General features: G+C 32.7%; 1 protein-coding gene and 1 long non-coding RNA gene across 2 annotated transcripts in view; one reads left to right on the forward strand and one right to left on the reverse strand.

The window, feature by feature from the left end:
• Nucleotides 1-5,748, forward strand: part of LOC124361915 (LIM domain only protein 3-like) — a 108,131-nt gene extending 102,383 nt beyond the window's left edge. Inside the window, exons 6-7 of the mRNA XM_046815978.1 lie at nucleotides 3,512-3,653; nucleotides 4,808-5,748. Coding sequence (XP_046671934.1) covers nucleotides 3,512-3,653; nucleotides 4,808-4,930 — 265 coding nt within the window. The 3' untranslated portion in view covers nucleotides 4,931-5,748. The remainder of the gene's footprint in view (nucleotides 1-3,511; nucleotides 3,654-4,807) is intronic.
• A 10,709-nt stretch (nucleotides 5,749-16,457) lies between these two features.
• Nucleotides 16,458-17,871, reverse strand: LOC124361916. The gene is made up of 2 exons (XR_006922404.1): nucleotides 17,698-17,871; nucleotides 16,458-16,731 (listed from the first exon to the last, which is right to left on the reverse strand). It is a non-coding gene; the product is annotated as an uncharacterized LOC124361916 (long non-coding RNA).
• Nucleotides 17,872-17,901: the final 30 nt, after the last annotated feature.

The following is a 17,901-nucleotide window of genomic DNA, read 5'->3' on the forward strand; positions in this document are numbered from 1 at the left end:
GTATACTTGTGTGTACTCATTGATGTATAGTTAAGCGCGTGTAATGTGCCGACAGGCGAGGTGAGAGGAAGAGACATGATGTCCGGCAGTCCGGCCGACAGGGCCGACACGATCCTGCCACTGCCCGCCGCCCGGCCCGCTCAACGCTCTGTTGATTTCCCGGGGGCGTTGTAACCACTGGCGCCATCTTTAATATTGCCCTGAAATCACTTTTGTCAGTCCGCGACCGGGAAGCAATCTTCTTCTCCTTGCATGCTGAATATTACTTTGAAATATACATGCCGCCACTCTCCGGATATATAACGCGTGAATTTCCCATAAGATCAGCCCACCTGGCCTCTTTATGGGGTCGTAAATGAGATTGCGTTTTTTAATCATGTCCAAAACGGTCTCCAGCATTGCTGACGTAGCGCCGAAAAGTTATTTTTAAATTACAAATCTTGCGTAACTGACGTTATTTTTGTATTTGAATGTACGAAAGTCGGCAACGATTTCAATTTACCAAAGGAAATAATATACAATTCGAATTAGTGCTGTGCTAATATTAATACGATAGTTATTTCAATCATTCTCCCAAGAATTGTTTACCTTTCTTTACCTGTTAATGTTCCTTTATTGCACATGATAAAGAACCGAAGAGAGTTAAAAAAGATATATTTTTCACCACATAAATTATGCTCTATGGACAGGTGAGTGGGGTATTATTAGATCAAACCACTCTGGTTGGTATGAATGTAACGGCGCTAGACGGCAATACAGGTGCAGATCTGCATTGCGGGTATTGCATACATTGGGGAGTAAGGGGCCACACTTCATTAATAGGAAACAACTGAAATAATTTTCAGGTGTGGGGGCAATCGTTAACGCGTTTGGAGATCCCCATTGTTTTCAGATACAATAATTTAAATTATTTTGTCCAGCCATGACTATAGTGAATATATTAAAGTTTTCATTACCAGTTATAAATTATGTTATCATTATGAATTACTTTAAAATAATTGCAAGCTGTAGATTTTCAAGGATGCGTTTCTTGTTGTAATGTTGTTTACTTGTATCCTGTAGTAGTGGTCATTTAAATTACTTTAAGACAATTTTTATTTGTAATTCTAAAATAGTTCCATTTACAAATAAGATGTAATCAAGATTTTATGGGCACACGTTGCAAAGATCTTTTATAGCTATACAATATTGTTACTTATTTATTATTTTCTATCACTACAACTAATCATTACTCATTGTCAAAATACATCTCATTAAAACCTTGGAACATAATGGTTGTACTTATAAGATGGATTTAATGAGACGTTTCATTGAAGATTGCATTTTGTACTCTTGCACGCTAATGAAGATGTATTAAATGCTGTTAATGAGACACATGAAGTCAAAAACAGGTGTGATGAAGATTAGTGGCTGCTCCAGGAATTAATTTAAACTTGTGCTCCAAATATTGGTATCCCCCCCCCCCCACCATTCACCTAGTATTCTCCATTTTCTATATTTTCGAGTTTGAATAGAGAAAACTACATGCAAATGAACAAAATTTATAATTTTAATGTTTTATTAATATCACAATTTACTGGAAATTGTACAATACCAATAACAGTACATATAGACTTGTTGCCATAAGATGTATGAAAATAACAATATACATTTTTATCATGATAATATCATTACTAATCTCCCAATAATATGAAATTATAAAATTAGTATGGGGTTATAGCCTATATATATATATATCACTCAGAAAAGGAGGCTATTACTCTACTTACATGTCTAAGAGATAAAACCTTTCCTTTTCATTTCAGAACTGAAGTAGAGCCTATCTGAGATTAGTTATTTTCATCAGCGAAAATAAGATGAATTTTAATCGTGCAGTCTAATCGTTGATGAGATAATATTAAAGAAGACAGGACCAAGGTGGGTGCCCTGTGAGACACCAGATTGTAGGTACATAAAATAAAGTTTAATGGTTTAAAAATTAAATATAAGAAGATAATTTACGATCTATAATCCACCGACTTGTCTAGAATGACTTTGACTTATTAGTTAGTAGTGCAATATCAAACCAAAATATTAAGAGAAATTAAGCATATATTTATCTTACAATGTATACCATATAATACAAGTATTATACCTGCCATATACACTTGTATACCAACATTTCCCTTGATCTGTTTCTCAATAACAAATGTGAACAAGATATCTTTGAATGACCTATTTGGACAAACAAAATGGAGCCAAAACTCTCACCTTCTTTTTCTAAATAATTAACCTTGACTTGTCCTGATGCCAGAACCCATTCAAATATTCTTTACACATCCCATAAAATACAGTATTAAAACCCATTAATTGGAAACATCAATACTTTGATTTACCTTGTATTATGTCAAGATATATTTAATATAAATAATTTATTTAACAACATATTTTTAAAAATGAAAATAAAAAATATATTTAATTGATAAAACAATCAACAAATTTCAATAATATACCCAAAAATATAAATGTTTTAACAATAAAATAATAAAGAATAAGTATAGATTTGAGGCAGATAACTGTAACATTTTACAACAGAAAATATGAGAATCTTTCAGTAGTCTTAGTTTTTATCAGCATTTATGTAAAATGCTTTTTAAGACCTTGATATATTTCTGAATACATTACGATATGGAATGTATGCATGCTCTTTAATATCCCCTTTCGTAGCAAAAACATAAAAAAGTACTGTATTATAAACAAAAATTCTATGAGGAACATACCTGTCTGTAATGAGTCTAGTTGAAACACTAAACAGGATGCCCCATCACTGATGACTGCCACTGTCTCTGTGTTGACAGGTTCTGTGTGGGAGATCGGTTCTACCTGTGTGATAACATCCTGTGTTAATACGCTGAACACACTGATATTGACCGCAGCTGTCTCTGTGTTGACAGGTTCTGTGTGGGAGACCGGTTCTACCTGTGTGATAACATCCTGTGTTAATATGCTGAACACACTGATATTGACCGCAGCTGTCTCTGTGTTGACAGGTTCTGTGTGGGAGACCGGTTCTACCTGTGTGATAACATCCTGTGTTAAATACGCTGAACACACTGATATTGACCACAGCTGTCTCTGTGTTGACAGGTTCTGTGTGGGAGACCAGTTTCTACCTGTGTGATAACATCCTGTGTTAATACGCTGAACACACTGATATTGACCGCAGCTGTCTCTGTGTTGACAGGTTCTGTGTGGGAGACCGGTTCTACCTGTGTGATAACATCCTGTGTTAATACGCTGAACACACTGATATTGACTGCAGCTGTCTCTGTGTTGACAGGTTCTGTGTGGGAGACCGGTTCTACCTGTGTGATAACATCCTGTGTTAATACGCTGAACACACTGATATTGACCGCAGCTGTCTCTGTGTTGACAGGTTCTGTGTGGGAGACCGGTTCTACCTGTGTGATAACATCCTGTGTTAATACGCTGAACACACTGATATTGACCGCAGCTGTCTCTGTGTTGACAGGTTCTGTGTGGGAGACCGGTTCTACCTGTGTGATAACAAGATCCTGTGTGAGTACGACTACGAGGAGAGGCTGGTGTTCGCCAACATGGCCTACAACCCCTCCACCATTGCCCAGCTCAAGAGGCAGACCAACAGTTTGCCAGTAAGTAGTTCACCACTCTGTAATTTATGTTTGCAGTATAACAATTTGCTGGATATTATTCAAAGTTTCTAAGAAAGTAATACAGAACACTTAGTCATTGTCTTTTAAATTTAGTCTAGGAACTCAGAGCCATTTTGCACTGTATAAGCACACAATCTGTCAAGAACCTAGCCAGGAAAAAATTTTGGGGGTCCAGGCAACTGATATTTTCCCATAGTGGACAAAGAATAAGGCCCCATTTTGTTCCTTAAAAAGTTCTTGACCCGTTTCTTTCTTGAGAACGATCTTTATGCAGTACATGTCAGTAATACTGAATTATTTAAATAATAATAATCGTTTACAAAAAAAGTAATTGAAAAAATTGAAAAATTGGGGGTTCTGGACCTCTTGGATCCCCTTTCTGGCTACACCCTTGCAACCTGTTGTTTCTAGAAATCCATCGTCTAAAGGGTAAAAATATGAAATGATAATTTTTTAATCTTTGTTGATTAATGTGACGTAACATTTTCATCAATTTCCTTCTGTTCTGAATCACTAGTCACTGGCTGGTTTAGACTCTGTCGTAATAGTAATCCTCTGTTCGAATTCTATTCCAAGATCTGTTAGGAATGCTCCATGAATGAACATTTGTCTTATTTAGTGCATTTTTAACCAAGCAACAACCTTTACAAGATTTTACCATCTGTACCCGTATCAATCAATCTCTCTCCACTAGCAATATTGTGTTGCCAACTCCTTCATCTTTACTATTTCAATATGGGGTTCATGCAGTTCATTATTAATGTGTATATATTGATCCAAGCTCCTTGTACATGCAAATCTTCCAGAATAAAATATGTTATTACTAGAGAAACATGGTAGTTTGCTCTGCTACAAACATCGATTTGGCATTTGCAATCCATCAGCGCTTTTAAAATCTTTCGTATTTCAGGCATGTTTTTGCTTTTGTATTATTTATTTGTATTATTTATGTCGTCTACATCTAAAATGGGGAGACATAATAAAACAAGCAGACTTGTGTATCCTTCTCTTAAAAATGTTTCTAAACCACTGAATGATTAAGGTACTTTACTTATTTTACTCTTTTACTCTACAAACTGAGACTGCTAATCACTAATACCATCAATTGTTACTGAGTGAATATTTTTGTGAAGGTGGCGCCTTCGACAGGCGGAGCAGGCAGAGGAGCTGGAGACCTCAACAACAACATGTCTCAACTGCAGCAACAGCATCAGCAACAACAACCCAACCAGAGCATCATCAAGAGTAACAGCTGACGGTCCTAGGCGCACGGTGCTCCAGCGCAAGAGTCCTCAGTGTACAAAGCCTTCGGTTGTTGACTGTCAATTTCGTGCTTTCATGATGTTAATGTAAATTAAAAAATTGTACGGGACTGAAGTCACGATATATCACCACTAATTGTTGTCTCATCATTTCACTTGTAAGAAACATTCATTATCAGGAAATTAATTTTTTTTCTGTTGAAAACACTTGCATAGTTGATACGTTTCGTTATATTTTTCATAACGACTGACAAAGAATCCGCAATTACTTACGCGGGCCGTAATAGTTATGTTGTGCATCCATGTGCACTCAATTTTAATTTTAATTACAGTGTGTACAAAAATTGATTTTATTATTACATTAAAATAAATGCATAAAACAAAGCTTAATTAAATATTTCAAGGCCTATGATTGTAAGTACTATAGCTCCTAATGGTCAAACTTCATTTTTTTACGTTTGATAACAAACAAATAATTTTGGAATTAAAAGTTAAAGTATTTTGTTTAAAAAAGTTAATTTGGAGATATAGCACTTTTTTTAAAATCACAAACGTTAACAAATAATTAGAAGTGAAAATCAAAATACTATTTTTAATATATATCATTTTGAAATCTTCAACTAAAACAGACTGAAGACGTAGGAGGTTGTTGCCAAAAATAAGTCACTGTACATAGCTTTGTCCCAGAAGTCATTGTATTTGTTCTCGAATAGGTTACGTAGCTCTTATAATGAAGAGCTCTTGTGTATATATATAATTCATTTGTATGTTAAATGTAACCAACCAAAATGCAATAAATTGTACATATTCAAGTCTTTGCTTGATTTTTGATACCCTAGATCCTAGATTATATAGATGATAAATTCAGGTGTTCCATGAATTAGTGGCACAGCAAGTAATTACGAATAGGATACAATAAATGAGCAGATCGCTTGAGACTAAGAACAATTCTTACTCCACAGAACCAGTAAGAACCAGCCAGAATCAAGAATCCTATGTAATAGTTAGGTGGACAGGGAGTTTGAAGGGAATAGGTAAAATGTTGTCTATAAGTAGAAAAGCAGTTGTCCTCGTTCTCAGTCTCAATTAGCGATCTATACTTGGTCATATGTCTGTGCCAATGCTAACCACACTTGATCATATGTATGAACTGATGCTAACTACACTTCATCGTATATCTGTACCGATGCTAGCTACACTTGATCGTATGCCTGTACCGATGCTAGCTAAACTTGATCTTATGTCTGTACCGATGCTACCTAAACTTGATTGTATGTCTGTACCGATGCTTGCTACACTTGATTGTATGTCTGTACCGATGCTAGCTAAACTTGATCTTATGTCTGTACCGATGCTAGCTAAACTTGATTGTATGTCTGTACCGATGCTTGCTACACTTGATTATATGTCTGTACCGATGCTAACTACACTTGATCATATGTCTGTACCAATGCTAACTACACTTGATTGTATGTCTGTACCGATGCTTCACTTAGCCATATGTCTGCACCATTTCATATAAGATGGTAAATTAAGTTGATTAAAACCACTCAATAGTAGCACCTAATATTAAAAAAATGTAATATAAAGAAGTTTACAAACAGTGTTTGTAGGCACAGAATAATCAAATAACACCAGTCTTCATTGATCAGAGTTTTCAACTTTGAGTTATCAGAGTACAAATATTTTAGAGCTGAACTCTTGTTATTCCTCATCTCATACTAAATTAACTGGTAATGAAATACATTGAATCTGGAAAGTTTTATTAGAAACATTTGAAGAAGTTGAACCTAAAGTAAGTTTATTTCTAACTGCATACTGTATCTTGAAGACTTAATAAGAAAATATTAAAGTCTAACCATTCTGTTCTTAGGTTTTAATGGCTTAGTGCATTATGAAAACTCTTATCACAAGGTCAAACAGTCAATAAGGAGTACTACCTGCAAGTTCAAAGTTATCAGGAAGCAATCCGAAAAACACCCGGATTTGTGGCAAAACAATTCATGGCTTTTACACCATGACAATGTACCTGCTTACACTTCATTGCTTGTTCGTGAATTTTTTGCCAAAAACAATACTGTAACAATGCCCAGCGTCTAAATTTTCCAAACATGGTTCCATGTGACTTTTTATTTCCAAAAATAATGAGCATAGATGACATTAACAGGTCGTCACTGAAAGAGCTAACACCTTTCCCAAAGACTGAGTTGGAGAAGAACTTCGAGGATTGGAAGAAGCGCTGTCACAAGTGCAAAATATGTAATGGGCACTATTTTGATGTACATTAACATAGAGGAATAAATAAATATTTTTTTTCAAAATATGAAAATTCCTGTTACTTTTTTAACATGCCATCAATAGCATCGTGTGGTTTTTGTTATCTACCCCAAATTACAGAATCTTTAACACGTTCACGATAACGTATATCCCGTCGGATACACGCAATCTGTCACAACTGGCGTCATGTACCCAATCAGGTACACAGGGGGCTTTTGAAAAGTGTGATGTGTGTCCGATGGTGTACACATTGCTATACGTTTCCTTATCGTGTTTTTATTGTTTGCCTGACTAGGTGGTTTGTTCAATTTTATCCCCCGCTTAAACAAATACCTCAGACTATTGTGTACTCCTAAATTTTTAAAGTAAATTAATGTTTTAGGTATCCCTTGGGGTACGGTACACGAAGAAACATTGAAAAAATACATTAAAAAAGTTTGTTTGTACAAAATTGTAAAGCCTTTATACTTTTTATTATAATACTTAAGACATTCAATGTTAAAAAAACACTTATGGTTTTTTGCCGTTATTATTTAAAAAATTCAACAGCGTATAAAAAAACTCCGGAAATTAGACATTTTTGTGAACGTGTTAATATCTGTACTCAAGTTCTTTTAGGTTTTTCTGGAAGGATTACACGTTACATTATAGTTAACACATATTAGCATGTTGCTTTATTTTCGCAATACAGTGATGTTTCAACTTGAAGAATTTTGTTCAAAACGTACTTTGACATATAACTAAATGTGTGATGTTAACAATGAAATCTTCAGGAAATTTAAACATTTTGTTGTAATGTTTGGAATTACATATCATAATGTGCTGGTGTGCTTATTATGCAACGTATACAGCTACCTGCAAGTACTGACTAAGTTCAGGTACTGACAGTACCAGTGCTTCAAAATGTATTCAAATATTAATATACAGGGCATCCCGTAACTCTCTGGACAAAAGTATACCACGTTATTGCTCAGGTCAAGATAAACATATTTCATCATATGAACATGGGTCTTCAATACTTAGTTTCCCAGAGAGCTGCCATTTATTCAGATTTTGAATTGTTGGTTATTAGCTTAGAACCTCAATGTGGACCATGTCTTGTCACAGTAAATCTGCTCTAAATCAGTTATTTATTATTCAATTTAAATAACTTTGGTGTAAGTAGAATTATGATAAAATTCTCTAAAAAACTGTCATCTAATTCTTGAGAAAAACTGCTGGTTTTTAAGATTCATTCAAAGTTTAGAAGTTTTAACTGCCACCATTTTGAAAATATAAAAGAAAGTGTCATGACATTTTTTTCAGTAACTCACCTTATTATCATAAACATTTCAGCCAAATTTTGTATAATTTAACTTATTAGTTTTTAAGATATTATTTTTTTATAAAAACACATACAGACAGACAGATGGGAAACTAAGTATCAGAGACCCTTAGTTCATATGGTGAAATATGTTTGTCTTGACCTGAGCAATAACGTCCAGAGAGTTACGGTACACCCTGTATACATTTGCGTTCCATACAGGTTAACTCCAAAACAGTTTTGTGAGATCATAAAAGTCAAAATTAGGAGGATCTTCTGATCTCGTTCGGGGGGTATTCCATACGACCAAACTCCTTCTTTGCAGTATTGGCTATATACATAACTTTTTAATTTATTACTATTTTCTAATTGGATTAAGGTAATAAAGCAGCGTTAAAATAAAAAATAAAGTTATTAATTTGAGCAGTATTAAATATTTACGTTAGGTTAGTCATATACAATTATCAGATTGTACTCTTTAACATGCTGTATAAATCTGCTACACTAATGGCAAAACTACCAAAGGTGCTAAGAATATACTTAAAACATATAGATAGACCCATGGGTTTGTTGGCAGTTTAGGAAATTTCATAATAATATGTTTATAGGAAATATACTTTAAGATAACAGAGTATATAAAATTATATAAAGAGCAATATAGTTATTAAATTCCCTTTAGAAATCGTGGTAATATTTCAAACTTAATTTACACTGCACAAAATAACTTCACATAGACTTCATCAATAAAGCATATTTCACTTGTATAACTACCCAAAATTTTTATTCATAACACTTTTATCTCTTAATCTCACTCTCATTTCAGAGCACATTTAGATTCTTAATGGCTGTTCTATAGTTTAGATTAATCTTTAATTATAGTCTTTTCTTTATATAAATGCACTCCTTGTACAAATGTAAAACATTTATATAAAATATTATAAAGCATAGTTATACCACTCTTCACTGATTTACCAACACAAATATTTAGGTAATATCCGGCATTGGGTAACCAGCATTGGGAGCACAAATGTAAAGTCGACAGCTCATTTTATTCATATCCTACAGAAAATCATAGAAAATGACATTTTACTGTCCCCATGGAGACAGGAGAGAAATTTTGCCAGTACTCTAAATTACAGGCTTTAATGAAGCTCAACCAAATCCCATGAAAAGATATGCACCATCATCTGAATCATTCCTGTTTGCGTAGAAATGAAGTTTTATACAAATTTAAAGTCTAAAGATGAAATCGTTTTCGAGATACAAAGTGGTTAGTTAAGGTTACATGTCTTGATATATCACATTAATGTCATTTTTTTAGTCTGTGTTTTTTAGAATGTATCAATGTACAATAAATAGTGTCAAGTATATTAAAACTACTATTAACACTGTTACACCATACTGTAAAACCTCATATGATATTTAATAAAATTAACTGAACAAAACCTAAAAACACTATGTACGAGTATGTTCTAGTGAATAAAAAGCATGCTGCAAAAGAAAATCTTTTAATAATAGTTTGAATTTTTTTAAGTAATTTATTTCCCTTACTGCTTTGGGAATATAATTTCAAATTTTTATTCCAGCCTTTATTTTATAGGTTTAGCTTTTCTTAATTTTTCCAAGGTTATGATGAGGCAATATAATGGTATTTTTGTTTCTGGTACTGTAAAAGTGTACCTCTTTAAAAGTTTTAAAATTGAGTTTGTGATTTTTTACATAAATAATTGTATTAAAAATATTACTGGCTATACACTGTCAATATTCTTAAGTTGGTAAAATATTTCTTGACTGAATCATCACTTCTTAATCACAAGATTGTTCTCAGACCTTATCATCTGATTTGTAAACAGTTTGTTTACAAATCTCTTTGTTCTGTGGTTGTCTCGTTGCTGTGATGTTCACTAACGCTCAGCCAAATCCTATGAGTGACAAACATCATCATCAAACTTATTGTTGTCTATATAGAAATGAAGTTTCATGCAAAACTTCGAGTCAACAGGTTAGTTTGTTCTCAAAATTGTTCCAGCCCCTCGGGTTATAAGCTCTGCTAATGCTCAGCCAATAAAAATGAGTTCTAAGATGGTGCATGTCCATCCATGGTATTTTAACTTTTATTACACGAGGAATGAATTTCATCATTACCATACTAGATTTAATGCACTGTTAGATTTACCATATGTTAGGTTAGCAAAAACTCAAGCATCACATAAAGTTATAAGCATCAAATTTTTTAATAGATTACCTTCTAGTGCCCGATCTGTGCCTATAAGTAGATTTAAAAGAGTGTTATATGCCTGGTTAAAAGAAAACCCATTTTATCATGTACAAGAATTTTTTAATATGCCTGACATTGATGTTATTTTTTAAGTCTATATGTTATGTGTCTTTTAAAGTTTTATTGCTACATGTTGTGTTTTTAAAGTAGTCTAGTCATTGTAGTTTATACGAAAAGGTTTTAATCATAACTTAGGCTGTGACGATGTCTGTTGCACTGTTTCTTGTGTTAAATGACAAATAAATTTTCTGATTTCTGATACAAAAGAAATTAATATGTTCTTATTGTAATAACAAAAACCTAGTAACAAAACATATGTTTTGTAATACAGGAATGATAGCTGAAGAGGCAGACTCTAACTGTCCTTGTACTGACAGCTCATTACAGGATGTTATAGTTATATAAGCTTCAAGATAAATTTTGGCCCTGAAAAGTCTTGTTTTTCATTTATATTCATTCATATTCTGGTAACTACTCCAGTCTTCTTCTTCTATAGGTAAGGAATTCTTGTTTGACATTAATGAAATAAAAACAGAGTTATAACTGTTAAAACAACTTTCTAACAGAATTAGTGTTTGCATATCCTCTATTAAAATTAAATTTAGTAAATGATATCCTCTTTGTTGATTATAAATTAGATTCTAAATCGCTCAAAAGGTCAAGAAAACCCCAATGCCAATTTAGGAGTTGAAAATCCAATTAAAGAGATCTAAGATCTCTCCTGATCACTTTAATCCAGCTCATTGTGTTTCGTCGTCACTTTAGACATTTTACTGTTTTGTATAAATTATAACAAATAATGTAATTATTAAGTTTTCAATTTATTCAAAATAAAATTGGTCAGTTATCAGTTTTTGAATAAGTACAATCTTAAATGTTAGTATTTTAAATATCATTTATTAAAGAACGAAGAAAGTTACGTTTAGGAAAATGTTGGATTCATTGAGTTAGAAAATACATGTCAGGTAAGGTTATGTTATCAACTAAATCAGAATTTGTTTTACAGATTTCCCATTTGATTACAGATATTCCAGAGTTAGCCTATTAATATACAGACACTGTGTATTTGAGAACTTTCCTTTTTTTATAGAATGAGGAAAATTATAACCAATTAAATCAGGTCATAATATTAAATGACTATTCTGCTTAGGGTTGATCCTTATTTTTTCTTAAAAACATATAATCCTCGCTTCTCGCTCGAAACCATATAATTAATAATGAGTACAATACTTCGACTTAATTCCAAAATGGCTGCATTTTACAATGGAAAATTGTACCTAAGTCACAAAACCTTGTAATGGATATCTTTAAACGTATCAAAATTATTGCAAGTGTAGCATAAAAAACTTTCTTTTGCATAGTACCATTATGGTGGTATCACTCATTTCTTTATACTAATTATGGGCCAATTCATTCTAAGATTGACATATTCCAAGCATTTTATAGTTATAGTTAAAGCGGAGACAAGAAAAGCATTTTGAGACAACGTAAAGACAGCATTTGTTAAAATAGTTTTGTACCTGAAATAATTTAATAGGTGAAGACCTCCATTATTTCCAATAACATATAAAGATTTTTTTTTATTTTCATTTCATGGAGAAAACACTGAACTTTCACTGGGTTAAAATAACATATGTTGACCAAATATTTATACTAAATTGTAGATTCTAATTTATGCTTGTTTTTCATAATTTCACACAGATACTCCCAATCTTTTTCTGAGTATATCCTGAGCCAGCACAACCGAGTGAAGTCCTCATCCGAGACTTTTATTCTAGGCTGGAGTTCATACTCAACCACATCCAAGTCTATAAAAATCGGTTTGTCGTTATCATGGAACTGTCTCACTTTGCTTAGAAAATCCTTTGTCAAACCAGGCAATGTGCCATTAAGAACCATAATCATATTTTTCATGCTGTTCAAGAAGAAATCAATATCTTTTAAATTGTCCTCCCAACCGTCTTTTGTCGGATCTCTCAGAAATTGTGTAATTTTTGCATCCAACTTCTTAAAATCCTCAGGTTCTGTCAGAAATTCTTTGCCGTGTGATAGAGAACTGAACAATACCAAAAGAATGAACACATACATAAGTAATAACTGTTGCGCACATGTTACAACAGCCTTACACCGCCACATCTGATTATAATTTTAGTAACAATCTTAAGTATCTTGGTATTAATTACGCTCAACAGTACTTAAATATCCATGTTCACTTACTTGCATATTTTTTCTTTAAAAAGGCCAAAATATTTTCATGAACAATTACGAGTTATTTTAAATTAAAAACCGTTTGACATGACATAAATAATTTTACAACTAATGCAACAATTTATTTTTAATTAGTACTGTTTTTAGTTTTTACGAACTTTTTTGGGATTACTACTGGATACTATTTGTGCCAATAAATCTGTAAAAAAAATCTTGAAGTTCTAGCATTCTAATGTGTGAAGGAGTTCCCACAATGATTGGTTTGGACTCCACAAACATGGCTCTGTTTTATAGATAAGTAGTCTGAAGTTGCCTGTTCCCCAAAAGTACAGTATTGAACACATCGTTTACCACAAGAAAACTTTGACAAAGAACATAATTATCTTACAGTAGGTGCTTAGAACAAACAGGTTTTTGGTAGCTCAGGTTTTTATATCTACTGTTTAGAGGAAATAAATATGATTTACACTAAATTTTACTATGGTAGCAATAACGGTTTCAGACTGTTCGCTTACTTTGCTGTTGCCTCTGGGAAGGCTCACTTCCGGTTGGTGTATACCTGCCAATACAATCTACTCCAAAAATGAGAAAAATAAATATCACTCACACCTTCTGGGCAGTTTAATAGATTCCCAGCAGCGGCAAAACGGATGTTGGAATGTTAGAGTAAAGAGATTACTTGATTAACAGTTCTTATTAAATGTGTAGAATGATTGTTTTGAATAGAGTTTTTAGCAATCCTAAACGTGAATAAAATCCCTTGTATATCTGCTAGAGACTCTCATAGCTTTTAAAAACTCATGAAAAATATGTCCAGTTTTATTACGATCCCTTTACGAATAAAGCAAGAACTGGGGTGGAGGAATTTTAAGACATAAGAAACTCCAATTATTTCAATATTAAACAAGTAGTAAAATAAAATGAAGGCTATAGTAGTTGATACCTTGTTCAAAATACTGTTATAACATGAATATTTATATCTTAAGTCTATTTAGTATTTGTGAATGTTTAGCTCCAGTTCACCTTCTCTTCGAGCAGTACAGTATCTTGAATCTACGGACGAACATGACTCCAGATTCCAGGAGTCAAGTCTGTGAAGATTCCAGATATAGTTCAGTATCCATTCCATACTAAGTTCTATTGTATTCTTCCAAGAGATAATAACATAACAACAATGATATTATGTTATCAGTTTGTAAGCACGCCTTCGTAAATAAGAGTACACAACAAACCAAAGTGACTGAAACATGTGATGACACGTCAGAGTTTTTCAAGATTGTTCTCAATAAATCTTTTTGGACAAGAACATAGTCAGGAAAGAATTGGGGGGGGGGGGTCAAGACAACTGATATTTTCCCGTAGTGGACAGAGAGGCCATATTTTGTTCCTTAAAAAGTTCTTGACCCGTATCTATGTTGAGAACGATCTTTCAGCAGTACATGTCAGTAATACTGAATTATTTAAATAATAATAATCGTTTACTAAAAAAGTAATTGTAACAATTGAAAATTTGGGGAGGGGGCGGACCCCTTGGATCCCCTTGCTGGCTACGTCTTTGTTTTTGGAACATAGTTATAAGTTTACATTTCTAGTGATATCTATGTGGAGAGTTTTACATGCATTATCATTTACGGTTGTTTAAAGCAATTGCCTACAGGCTACAGAGTAAATTTTCTTGCTGCATTATGTTGAAACTTTTTCATATTGAGTTTTATTCAGAGATGAATTGAAGTTTCATCTACGTGAAAATGTGAATCCTCATGATTTGCACGTCTAAGACTCAGCACATCCCTCAAGGACATACAGATGCAACATGACGTGATGACCCAAAATTGAATTTTTCATGGCAAAAATGTTATTGGTCGTTCTTTTTTAGTAATGCAACTGTAACTGCTGTTTTTAACTTTTTGTGTCCTAACTATGGCTCTTCCCTTGATTGGATGTAGATGAATTTTGTTCAGCACCAGAATGGTGAACTTCCTTACTGATTAGTTAAACAATTTTTTACTTGCTAGATTGGCCAATGAAAGTCAGACTACTTGTTTCACATGTTTTCCGCATTCACCGAATTTGACACTATATAATTTTTATCTTCAGAGCTTTATCAAGGAACATGTGTATGCCCCACCACTATCAGCTGATATACTTGACTTACAGAACAGGATTGAATACACCTGTTTTAAAAGTTATTCAGAAACACTCATAAAATATTGGAAGAACAAACCCGTTGACTGACTCTAATGCTCCCAGTGAACAACTATAGGTAGAGGAACAGTGAACTCCCAGTGAACAACTCTTTCTTTTGATGTAGATATTATTTATCATTGTAGGACAAATGGAATTAATATAGTATAATAATAAAATAATAATATTCCTTTTGAAAGAGTCTGGTAGAAGCTGAAAAGAACAAAAGTTCAAAAAGGAACCTTTACTAAAAAATTCAGATAACTTTTTGATAATATATCAATAAATCTAAAGTAAATATAATTTATTTTTGTTTATTAAAGTAACATCTTAGAGGAGAAAGTAATAATTGCAACTTATAAAAACTGACGTGTTATTATATTACATTAAATATGTTACAACTGATTAACTCAATTTCATAAATTATTCAAGTATTTCAACCCCATTATGAAGAGCCATCTTTTTTCAGCTACACAGCTCCGATTTAACACTGTTGCACAACTTAGATGTTAGTAAGTCTACTTAGGCTTACACAAGTCTTGAAACTAAGATTAAATTGAATAAATTGGGAAAATTTACATTATTGAACCACACATGTGATTTTAAAACAACTACTAATAATAATATCAATAAAATTTTAAAACTGTGTATCACAGAACTTCCACATAAGTGGTATATGGATCTACTTACAGCTTAGGAACAAAAGTTAAAGATATTTTTAAATTATGAATTTGGATTTAGTATCTGAACTATTAATATCTGAAACTAAAAGTGCAGCTGAAATTTGAACTTAATATTATACTTAATCTAACTCATAATATTGCACAATATGTGTGATAAGTGAAGGACTAAATTAATTTAAATGTGGAATGTTATAATTATTGATATTCTTTTTTATTTATTTTTAGAGTGTATAGAAAGAAAACTATATATAATAAAGAACTACACATTTTAAAGCAATGAAAATAATTATATAAAAAAGTTGTGAGACATGATTATTTTTAAAATGATAGACCTTTAAAATGACACGTTACAGTATAGGGGATGCAATTTGAAAATTTAAAGCTATTTAAAGTTTTAAAAGGGGGATTTTTTATCATTCACAAAATAAAAAAAGTATAACCATAAGTATGGTGAAGGTTGTATATATCGATATCTCAATCCGTTTGGAATATATTCAGGCATATCAGGAATTAATTTACACTGTATATCAAGTGTACATTATTGCAGCCTATAAGTAAACGAGGATATTAAAAGAAAATTTCCAGACGTTTTTGTAGCAGGTTTGTTTTATAACAGCCACATTCTCTAATTTTATTTTAATATGAATGGTGTTATCACATTCACTGTATCTAAATGATAACAATTTTAATAGGTAAACATAGATTCTTTTTGCTTCAGGTCAACTGATTAAATTGGCAATAATAGCAGGGGTCCAATAATAAAGCTCAGCACATATATGTACACCCAGGTTTTGCTGGAATATTCAAATTGAGTAGTCAGCACTTTTAGCTTGCCCATTTTACTATCCAACTGGTTTGAGCCCTGCAACAAAACCATGGTTTAATACCAAACTTGTAATAAAAGACATGATTTCTAAATTCCTAAAATATTTATAGTCTATTACATAAAAAACGTAGCCATGAAAAAATTTGGGGGGTCCAGATAACGAATATTTTCCCGTAGTGGACAGAGAGGCCCCATTTTGTTCCTTAAAAGGTCTTGACCTGTTTCTTTGTTGCCGATCTTTCAGCAGTACATGACAGTAATACTGAATTATTTAAATAATAATAATCGTTTACTAAAAAAGTAATTAAAAAATTTAAAATTTGGGGGGCCACCTTGCTGGCTACGTCTTTGTATTACATTAAATTCCTGGAGTAAAATGTTGAATTAAATATTCATTGATATAAAATTATTATTCACGGCAGAGTATGCTATTAAATTTTGCTTAATAATTCATATCTTAATGTTTTGATTTTGAATTTTGGTAGTAATTATTTCTGGTTTAGTGTCAACAAAAACAGGATTTTTTAACCATTCTTTCCAGGACCTTGGCGAGATATTATGGGGGCCTTGTTTAATTTTGAATCCTTGGTTTGAGGGGACTTTCCCACTTATTCCCCTATTATATATGACACTGGTTTACACTTTCACATTAGTTCACAAAGCTTGTGTTACACTTTCGTCTTCAATCTTATATAATCATAGTCCAATCTAATGTAAAAAATTATTTTTATTAATTTTATTTACACAGGGCCGTACTCAGTTTTGGTGGGCCCCAGAACAGATATTCGGCCCCGCCATGTCCCGCCACGACACGGTCCCTTCAAATAGACCTGTGGGGAGGTGCCGGTAAAATTGTCCAAATAAACCGGTCTGAGTACGGGCCTGTATGTACATAAAGTAATACTGTAGCAAAATTTAAAATGGAGACTTCACTCCATAGAAATGAGAAGATGAAAGGTTTTTGGAGCTATACAAGTAAAACAACTTGATATCTAGATATACCTGCAGAACAAGTAGAAAACTCAAATCAAAATTAAAAGAATCACGATGAAGTGGTACAACAAGTAATGGTGTCTCCTGATGCTTTCATACATCTTGGAATAAGTAAAACAGCACTCTAATCTTATGAAAAGCAATTAGTCTGCTTTATCAAGGTTTTATTTACTCTGTTATCTAAATAGCCGTCAGTAAATTAATACAGTTAGT

Source organism: Homalodisca vitripennis, chromosome 5 (assembly GCF_021130785.1).
Source record: "Homalodisca vitripennis isolate AUS2020 chromosome 5, UT_GWSS_2.1, whole genome shotgun sequence".
Taxonomy (NCBI): Eukaryota; Metazoa; Arthropoda; class Insecta; order Hemiptera; family Cicadellidae; genus Homalodisca; species Homalodisca vitripennis.